The sequence below is a fragment of the Botryllus schlosseri genome, chromosome 2, assembly GCF_051294905.1.
Source record: "Botryllus schlosseri isolate E-star chromosome 2, Bs_hap1, whole genome shotgun sequence".
NCBI classification, from domain to species: domain Eukaryota; kingdom Metazoa; phylum Chordata; class Ascidiacea; order Stolidobranchia; family Styelidae; genus Botryllus; species Botryllus schlosseri.
In genome coordinates, this window is record NC_137237.1 from 33,804,187 (window position 1) to 33,814,919 (window position 10,733).

Below are 10,733 nucleotides of genomic sequence, written 5' to 3' on the forward strand. Positions count from 1 at the left end.
CAGTATCAACGGCTGATAGAGAGACCGGCTACTGTCAATCAGCATACACTGTCTCGGTAGCTTTGTATACTGTGTAAATGGGTCATTGGTTACGCAAACGACCTTAGACTTGGTGAATATTAAAATACTGATCCTGGGAGAACATTTGGATGCTAGGCAAAATAAGTCCGCATATACAATATATACATCGTAACGATGCCATATAAAGTCACAATTCCTTGAAACATATATTGAAGAGCAGAGGCGACTGACCCTCCCCTTGTACCATACGCCAATTATGATGTAGTAATCTGGGCATTCGCTCTAAAATATCTGTCAGCTGCTTTATGAATTATTACTACACGCCGTAGGTCGACAGCCATCGTACTTCTCGTGCCTCAGTGACTACATATCAGGTACCGTAAGTCAGAGGTCTCGGGTTCGATTTCCACAGGCTTTCTCCAAAGATCCCAGTCTCTAGTTAATGGGGGGAGGGGGGTTATTTTCCTCCGCGCGCCAAATGAGAAGTAGAAAATACATTTGCGGGCCGAGTGAAATATTCTAGCTATATATTCCCGAGTGTATTTCAATTTTATTTCCAAATTACATTGTTTATAAATGCTGCCCAGTGAACGTGATGATGTTAGGTGATGAGAAAGGGACGAATAATTGAAAAATATATTATTTGCCGTCATGATTCGAAACAATATTAAACGTGATACAGTTTTAAATCTCTTTAAACCCCCATCAACGTTCTTCTATTAAGACTCTAAAACAGTGGTTCTCAAATTTTTTAAGCACGGCCACTTTTACGATAGTGAGAACTTTCGCGCGCCCCTTATCATGATATCACAAAATAGCTTTCAATACAATATCCATTGTATAATAATATTTATTAACTCGAAGACTTTTCGGGTGCCTCTTTTCAAGAGTTAACGGCACACTAAAGGGATTTAAACAGATTTAAAAGCAAAACGAAAAAGGCAAAGTATGACGCAACAATCAAAATCACAAACCATGAAATTCGCATTGTACCAATGGCAACAATAACAAACTATGAAGTATACGGACATACGGTAATTTTCTCTATAACCTACAAATTTCCCATTAGTTCATGTGTTTCGTGTGTGTAACTGTTTATTTACGAATTGCGTTGCTACTATAGTACCGTATGTCCGTATACTTCATAGTTTGTTATTGTTGCCATTGATACAATGCGAATTTCATGGTTTGTGATTTTGATTGTTGCGTCATACTTTGCCTTTTTGGTTTTGCTTTTAAATCTGTTTAAATCCCTTTAGTGTGCCGTTAACTCTTGAAAAGAGGCACCCGAAAAGTCTTCGAGTTAATAAATATTATTATACAATGGATATTGTATTGAAAGCTATATTCAAGTTCTGTACCACGAACCAGCTATTTATATCACAAAATATGAAAAAGCACAACCAGAATGCTAGCGATCCCAACGGATAGTTGGATGGCATGGGAGGTTATGAATGTTGATGAGAGAATTCTGAAATATGAAAGACGGACAATACACAGAGCGACAACTTTAAGCTGGAGGTAAATCGCGCAAAGCGCGAGACAACATTCAATAACCTTCGGCTTCGCGCTCCCCTTCAACTGCTTTTACGCCCCCCAGTTCGAGAACCACTGCACTGAAATGCATATGCGATAGTACAAAGCTTAGGGTCTTGGTCGCTGCGCTCCGAGCCGTGTGCACTGTGCAAGTGCAGCTTAAATAGCCTTGATGTCGAGCGAAGCTTGCGTTTTCTTTTCAATTCATCCTCCCTTGACCGAGTGTTTCGTGTTGTTGTCATCAGACCGACTTTAATTTATATCTTTAATCTCTGCGACATGCTTGGGAAAAACTAAAACGACGGGTTTACCCCTGACTCTTGTATACGAATATTTAGTGCTCTGAACATTCTTTGAATTTCAGTTTTCGGCTTTCTTTTTTTGACATGCCCGTTCATTCTTTATGGGTGATAGCTATCATGAGTCATGTAGTAATAGAGAGCACTGATTGACTTGTTTTACGAATTAGGGATTTAGAAGCATATCACGTAACAATTTGAAACACATACCGTATAATGCGTACGGTAATATGATGAAGGCAACAAAAAAGTTTGAACTAAACTATATGGAAAGAGTGATTTCTTGTGACTTTAATTGCTACTCAAACTTTGCCACATTGCCCTTATTTTGAATCTGGATTACGCATTCGAGGTACGTAGGCAGCGCAATCGTGGCATATCAAAGAACAGGCTTCAAATAAAGGAATTTCCTGTTCATTTGATACAGCCTATATGGTTTTAGTCAATCAAAAAGCATGTTTTATGTTTTGAATTCCAAGCAACCTTTCGCGGGCGCACAGAATAGCTTCGCGGGCCGCATTTGGACCGCGGGCCTCACTTTGCCCAGGTCTGCTCTAGTTGGCAACAACGCCAGAGCGGTAGGGTGGCATCACGAAGGTCATGCCGCGATAAACGCCAGTCATATTGTCACTGATCATTCGAGTGCTGATTCGCGTTGGCAACTCGCGAGAAGCCAAAGTGACGCAGTCGCAGTGTCACGTCATTGGTGATCTGATAAGTATACAGTTGCATATTTTTAAGTGCTGGAGTAAGGAGTTGGGGTCAGAGTCTTCAAATTCGGTTTGAATCAGTCTTGCGTCAGAGTCACAATTGGTTTTCGCGAACCATCCGACACTTACCGGACCATTGTAGGGTTTGCGAGGAACTTTGGTTAGATTCGCATTGTGGCAATCCGCAATGTAGGCGTAGGTGTCACGAAAGCGTCTGAAGAAACAGCTCGATGCACAGTGCGACGATACGATGAAAATACATACCTAGAATAGTAATCGTACATTTAAAAAAAGCGTCATTTCCAAACGTGCGCATCAGTCACTTTTCAACGGTATTGCAAAATTACTTCGCTATTGGTCATTATCAAAGATGAGTGAATAAAATATTTCAACTTTCCAGTTCCCGATTCTGATTCGAATCCAAAGTCAAATCAAAATCGAAATCTGTATATTATTATGTCCAAATACATATCCGGTAAAGAATGGAGTTTTATTCAAAAATCGCTAAAATCCGGCCAAAAATCTTCGGATCCGTTTTTTGTTTTGTTGTTTTCGAACCCTAATTCAACTATACACTCATCTCTGGTCTATATCAGGGACGGAATTGGATTCAGAATTGCGAAATTCAAACCGTTTCCAGGATTACAGATTCCGACATCATCCAACTAATCAATTCCTTCCATAAACTACCCAACAATGACTTGAAGTCGATCATAACTCGCTTGAAAAATCAAATTAAATTCCGAAAAAGGATCGGCAAAGCTCGTAATTCAACTCTATATCCGGACAAGATCTCTAAAACCGGCCTGTCCTAGTCATGATTTGGTATCACAGAGTCTGAGCAATGTATACTTTTTGTTGTCGATAATCTCCTATCAAATACTATTTGAAATACTATCTGATTAATTCATTGCCCCAATCATATATTTACCAAGCGTTCTAGCTTGTAGTTACCGTCGAATGATTATATTCGAACAGATGAATATCAACATTACCGATATTAAATTTTTTTTCGTCATAGTGATAGAGATGTGCAATCTCTGAGCGACAGTTTATACAACAAAACATTGGTTGGCGCTCAACAACTTCTTTACATTCGGAAAGCTGTGTATACACAAGGTACACATCGCCCTCCTATCTGCGTTATGTGCGGTCAATGCGGAGATAATGCGAGTGAAACAGCGGATTGCAAAATAATAACTGAACGGACTGAAGTTCAAGACTTGATGAAACAAAAAGTATACGTCAGCATTTGGAAGAAACTTAAGGCGGACTGTCTCGCCGTGTTGAACACTTACGCCGCGGGCCACGCGTTCGAGAACACTATCTATATAACTCATTAGCGGGACGGTTCCTAATAATGAATTTATCCATTTACCAATCGAATGCATTGGTTTATGTTAAGATGATATAGTTGAGCGCAGCAGTTACATCATATTATTTGAGTATTTATTTCGTTAGTCGGTTCGGGAGTTTCAATTTTTTAATACCTCCTCTGTGTGAACATATCACAATAACAAATTGAGCCAGTTGCGCTTTTAGGCGTTATAGGTGAATCGAGACAAACTCAGTATTACGTAATCAATTGACCGTGATGTCACGGTTCAATTAGTAAAGACACCTAATTCACTCGTCGATCATCGTATCTTTCGACATGCAAGCTAGTGATAAAGGATTGTTGACGCCGTCTGATACAGATCAAGCGCAGCACACACAAAGTAACATGTTGGCTGTTGGCCAGCTTGTTTTCTATACTCCTCTTGGTATACCTATTCCGAACTCACCGTGAATATAGACTCTACGACAATAGTAAGTAAGCAAGGTCCCATGATAAAATTTGTTCACAATGAGCCGGGCTTGATCCGAGTTCTAACTGACTCGTGTTCTAAAATCCATTTTGGTTGACGCACGCTCGCTATAAATGAGCGTTTACTATATCTGATAAAAAGAATGGAATATTAACCAACTTTCATCAATCTACTTCTCGACACTACCTAATTGAATAATTTTCCGATCTTTCTTTCTATAAATATATATTTTGAGGAATTGAGGATAAGTCGAAATTAGCTACTAGAAATTGGGTAGAAAAGTACGGCGCTGCTTTTGGTACTAAACTATCAACAATGAATTTTTGAGTAGCTGTTTATAATGGCCACTGTACCAAATTAGCGTAGATTCGCTTCACCAGGTGGTTAAAGCCTATGCGTAGAATTAGGAGCCTAAATACACTGTAGTGAAGGCTATACTTTATCCCTAATCCATCTCAAAACGCACGTTATTGCGGGTTTCAGAGGATTGCGGTTTCTAGCCGGGACCATTAGAAGAAAACGTTTAGCTGTCCCATGAACTAAATAAAGCTTATCGGATTTCCTTTCGGGCTACCCGCACCACATTACCACATTACCGAAAAGCAAAAAGGTGTTATAAAATCAACGACCGCAAAGGCGTGACTTTTGGATTTCGTAAATGCACCTCAACACGTAAGTCTGCTTATTTATATCCAACCATCCGTATTTGTACTAGTTTTGTTTGTTTGATTTTCATAGTGCTTCCACCTCTATGGCCAGACCATTATACGCCGGGCTGATACGCTTTTTTGCTAAATCACGAACTGCCAACTTACTACCAAAGTCACTTCCGCTGTAGGCTGTAGTAAGACAAGGCGTGGTCACTGGTCACTGGTCAGTGGTCACTTACTAGTGGTTTGGTTATACTACTGTACACATAGCCTTGTATTACAATATACGGGCCTATAAGGGAGATACCTGACTACATCGAAACTAGATTAACGGTTCATCAATCATTCTATCAACCAATAGTTTCTTACATGCAATGCTTTTACGATCTTTAATTTACCTACAGTCAAAGCACCGGCAGGCAGTAGCTGTCGACTTCTGGCCCTTCTGGACGTACATGACCCCGGGTTTGCGTCACCGCCTATTGGTTAAACATTGTTCGAGTATACGGCGAAGGAATATAGCATTGATGCGTTGCGATAGCACAATCCCTAATGAGTGTTTGCGATTTAAAATTACAGTCGATTCCACCACATAATTATTACCTTCATTAAAGGTTATATATGCAAAGCGAATTCGATCACTTAGACGCAAATGACAATAGGCATTTAAAACGAGTTATATTTCTATAACATTCGAAATATGAAAAATATTTGCACCGAGCCTTATACCACCACGGCGAAGCATATTTTAGATGAATTCGGTCTAAAATTGTAGGGGCTAGAGAAAAACACAACGTTGGGTTTGGGTATATGATAGCTACACAGTACACACATACTGCTCGCGTCCAAGCATGTTACTTGAATTTACGATGGATGTAACGTCAAGATATTTGGTGGAATAACAACACATGAAGAGTTGAGTTATGCTAGACAAGATTTTATTAGGCTCACTGATGTGAAGTGTCGAGAAATAGCTCCTGGAATATCGAACGTGCGACACACAAAATGAGTTGCATCATAACCGGGGGCTTGAACATTTTAAAGGGAAATATATATTGCCTCTACTTCAATACTACACATGTTGACCGGCAGGATTTTTGTTCTCAAAGTTCAGTCTTATCGACGACGATCCTGCGAGGACTGGCCGATTCGAATCATTTACTACACGATTCAAATCAAACATCTCGAATCGAATATGATTTTCGAATATAGAATTAGCAAGGGACTTTCAATTTGCTCTGCAGGAAAAGACGTTCTTACTGACAGCTTTCATAAAGCTTGGAAAGAATGGTGCATCCGGACTTGTGCAATATAATTATATGTGCACTGCAAGCACTCATTCAAAACACTACAATGGGGTTTTGATAATTCGAGTATTACTGAAATTTCATTTACCAAGTTATTAGCGTTATTACAATTATTGACAAACAGTGAATAGAATCGATGTGAGCGTGGGTATTGGGCTGTACTTCGAATCGGCTACGATTCCATTCTGATCCACCCCTTACTAGGACCGCATTGGTGGTGTGTATATACAGATTATACACACACAGTGGCGTAATCTCTCTCAGATTCGTGACGCAAGCGCCGCCAGAGATCGTCAGAAGAGGCCCTGCCGCGAGCATACATTACCGACCGCAAGATAAGGTAATTACCGACTTTTTAATCAAAACAAACCTCTGTACGTCCCCCTATGCTGTAGTTCCCAGGTGTACTATGCCGATCAATTGGCGATAGTTTCTCCAATCAGTCAAATCAGTCACTCATCAACACAACCTAAAAATGCTCAAGACTCAAGAGCTTAGTTCACTTCAAATTTTTTTTATGGACACTGACAAGTCATCTAGATGCCGGCTTCGTGTACTTGTGGAAATAAGTTCATCACACACGAAAACTATCTATGAACAAACGAAAATTTTGTTTGGTTACCGCTCATCGACAAAGATACAATTAGTCGCAATGAATCAGTTTTGAATATTTGACAACTACCTGCAGCATCTCTGGATTCAAGAGCAAACATAAAGTGGTAAAGTAAATAATAGCAGATGTCGAAGAGTGCGAAATCACAACAGTAGCAAACGATGCGACTACCGCACGTACGTATTCACTTCACACACGTACGTACGTAGTCCGTAAAACACTCTTCAAATTTCGCGTTTGTCAGGCAGTTAACCACAACAGCATTTTCGGAACGGGTACAGATTATTCGGATAAATAAGTTGAGCTGTTTGAGATGCTCGGTTAAAAGTTCGGGAAACTTTTGGATCTACACTTTTCAGCTTTAGTTAATCCAACCAAGAGCATTCATATTTTCATATCACTTAATCCACTCTACTCCATGCCATTTGGTTGATATAAGAGAACACCTGGCGTCAGTATCAGTTAGTAGCGACGAGCTTAAATTGAGTTGCTAGAAAGTCAAAACATACACAAACCATCATGAAATTGTCCTAAAGTCATACGCCATCGACACATGCATATTCCGATCAATAGTCTGTTCACTTGTCCCTGCCGCGTTACAATGACGGCATTCTATCTATATTTCGAGGAGAAATTGAACAATCGGACCCCGGAATACGTTCAAAATATGAGACTATAGAAAGATTACCGATTTTCCCGTTCGCCCGTGGCAAATTCAACGCTAGAAGTCCGATCTCAACTAAAATACTCGAACAGGCGACTGTAAACATGGCGCCTTGACGGCCCGCTCGTGCATGTCCCTCGTAATTCTCACATACCGCGATAATCGGCTTACCTCACCCTAATTCCATTGATAAAACATGAAATCACTCTTTACTCGAAATGACTCAGTCGCGCTATAACACACACCTTTCTGCCTCGACGGCCGCACTCGTCTGAACGACATGCGTCGATCGTGAACTGTTTATAAATACATGGCCGGCTACGACTCATTCACAAATTCGTTCGTTGACAAAGCATTCAGTGCGGTCATAGAATTAAGACTTATCCAACAGCAATAATACTGTGTTCCTTCTATTATTTTCAACACAGAGATGACATGTTGAAGTTCAGGTACACGCGACTGAAAGTTACTAATACTCTTTCACTGTGATGAATAACTTGCCTAACCGCAAACGACCAAGATTTCTTTACTGAAGTCAAAATCTATGTGCCCTGTATATTATCGCATGTTGATTTATTTGCGGATATTTATTGCTGAAACTCGCGAATTCACTCATACCGTCGGGAAGTTGTTGTCGGTTGAGTTGTAATCGGTGTCTATGCTGTCTAGTATCTCAGGATGAATGAGATTCGCGATCTATATATAGAGGAGTGTATCACAAAAGCTTTTGTCCAACAGAAATTTAGTGTTAGCTTTGCCATTACTGCACATTCTTAAACAGTTGTGATTAATATGCAGTCATCAATAGTCATTCCCGCTTTGTGCGTTCAGAGTCGGCAAATATAATGATTAGGGTTTCATCTTGCTTTGTATGTATGAGGATAACCGTGCCTCTTTTGCCCCACGTAATTTAACAAATAGCTCCATATGGGTGGGTGTAAATAGTGCTTGACCACGCAACATGTTTCGTCCGTAATCGTGCTTTTTGCATAGCATTGCAAAGCATTTGGGACGACTCTATACCGTTGAAAAAATCGGCCTTCTCCAAGTTTATACTCATGCGACACCCACTGGGCTTAATGAAAAGAACGGCTATAATTAAGGGATATGTTTTTTCGTGTGCCGCCGACGAAGCGATGGGAAATTGAGGTAAACCGCTGTTTTTTCTAGCTGATCAAGACACGTGCCGCCTCTAAGAAAGGATGATGTAGTAATAAATGGGAGTACTTTTGTGGTTAGTATCTTGTACGGGATTTCTTGCTGATCGCAGCATTCAGTACTAACCTGTAACTGATAAACAGTAAACCTGCAATTGAGATCCATATAACGTAACTTTTCCCCTCATGTTCCTAAAGCAGTTGGTTCTCAAACTTTTTGTCCTTGTTTCAACCTTTTGAACCGTCACGTAACCCCGCGGACGCCCATAGGTTTCAGTTCGCATTTAGCCTCATTATCGTGCCGCAGTCATCAGTCTTATGCAAATATCATCTCTGGGCTAGTAACGAACAACAACAAAAATGACTTCTATTGAAAATGACATATCTCCATATGTGGAAATTGAGTCGACTTTTACTATTTCAAAGCGAAATCTACATCTGCATTTATTGAAGTACGTGGTCACTGGTCAGTGATCATGTCTCGTAAATCCGCGCCCTCGATTTGATAGGAACGAGTGATGAAAATCCATTTCAACAAAGACAGGTGAGGACGAATGTAATTCAAACGCAAAACGCTTCCTACGACACCCCTGCATGGGTATGATTACAACATATATCGCACCAAGATACAGAAACAGATTTATTAGTGAACGTCCACTCGTCCAACCTAGCCGTTTCTATCTAGCAGCTCACCTTGAATTTATTCTGAAATATAGTAGTTATGCATATCACAGGAGAGACTATTCCGTGGCAAGGTTTCAATCCCTTGATTGGGAGAGATTCGAAAAATAACTTCATGAATTTCTATTTCACACAATTGTTCACTGATTTGCTAATACTGTTTTCCAAACATCTCGAAATAACCCTAATTGACCTTGCTACCCAATGTTTTTTCCGAAAACCCAACGCAACATTCCAAAACAGGAAAATGTTTGTATCAGTAGGCTATTTGGAGTTTGGTAATACAAATATACAAAAATGAAAATTTGGTTATCAATCATTTTGCTAATTTAAAAGTTTCACAGACCCTCGAAAATGCTTCTCGGACTCGCGCTTGAGAACCACTGTCCTAAGGCTCATAGAGTGGCTCTAACACTTTGCGCCCGACGAATAGAATGCGCCTCAGTAGTTCTATTGTCCGCGTGCTTGAACTATTGCTTTGAGTGTGCGAATGGCTGGTTTTATTTCGGTATGTGCCTTATCTAGGTCTTCACACTGTAACTGAAATCGAGAAATCTACCAATCTCCAACCTTCCGTGTGGTGTATATAATGTCATCGGCACTTTCCGGTTTAAAATTCAGCTTTCATACCAGTTGGTGCAAATTAACTGAACGCGCCATTTGAGATAGGGATTTGAAGTGGATTCCGTTTTCATTTATCACTCAAGATCCATGGCACAAACATGTGGTACACCTTAACAGCACCACACCTCTGAGACATTATTACTCCATACGGATCGCTGTATTTGACTCGTTTTCAAACATTCGAAATGTTCTAAAAGAGGAATTTAGTGCCAATATGAGTCAAATGCTGGATTCGCACAAGTGCTATGCGGGGTCTGCGATAACGCTATGGTATAAATATGTTACATACACTTATTGCCACGCATGTATTTGAACTAAAACACGTTTCGACCATGACCTCTCAGAGTCAAGGTAAGTCACACCGGCGAACGATCTAGCATAGCAAAACCTTCCACTTGCCACTCTTGACCTGTATAAATGTTTATCTAACTCATCGTGAATCTCCTTGTCGGCATGTAAACCATGCCCATACCTTGCGAACGGATTATACGACCCAATATTTGTAACTTCTGCATCACAACGTCAGCAAATACCACGCATCATCTATTGCTGCAGCCAAATTACATGGGTTGGATCTACGCCCTGTCTGTCTAAGCGACAACGCGTGGCACACACCTCTCACTGAACCGACACTCAATTAGTTAAATTTCCGATTTACTTAAT

At 40.3% G+C, this 10,733-nt stretch overlaps 1 protein-coding gene across 4 annotated transcripts in view; it reads right to left on the minus strand.

Moving 5' to 3' along the window:
* Nucleotides 1-10,507, minus strand: part of LOC145434483 (podocan-like protein 1) — a 55,836-nt gene extending 45,329 nt beyond the window's left edge. For 2 of the 4 annotated variants that reach the window (XM_080311845.1, XM_080311844.1), the window contains exons 1-2: nt 4,351-8,857; nt 2,696-2,830 (exon numbers count right to left, since the gene is read on the minus strand). In XM_080311845.1, the coding sequence (XP_080167971.1) occupies nt 2,696-2,830; nt 4,351-4,395 (180 nt within the window). In that variant the 5' untranslated portion in view covers nt 4,396-8,857. Of the gene's footprint in view, nt 1-2,695; nt 2,831-4,350; nt 8,858-8,892 lie in introns of those variants that run through there. The other 2 variants (XM_080311843.1, XM_080311842.1) reach the window with 2 other exon arrangements.
* Nucleotides 10,508-10,733: the final 226 nt, after the last annotated feature.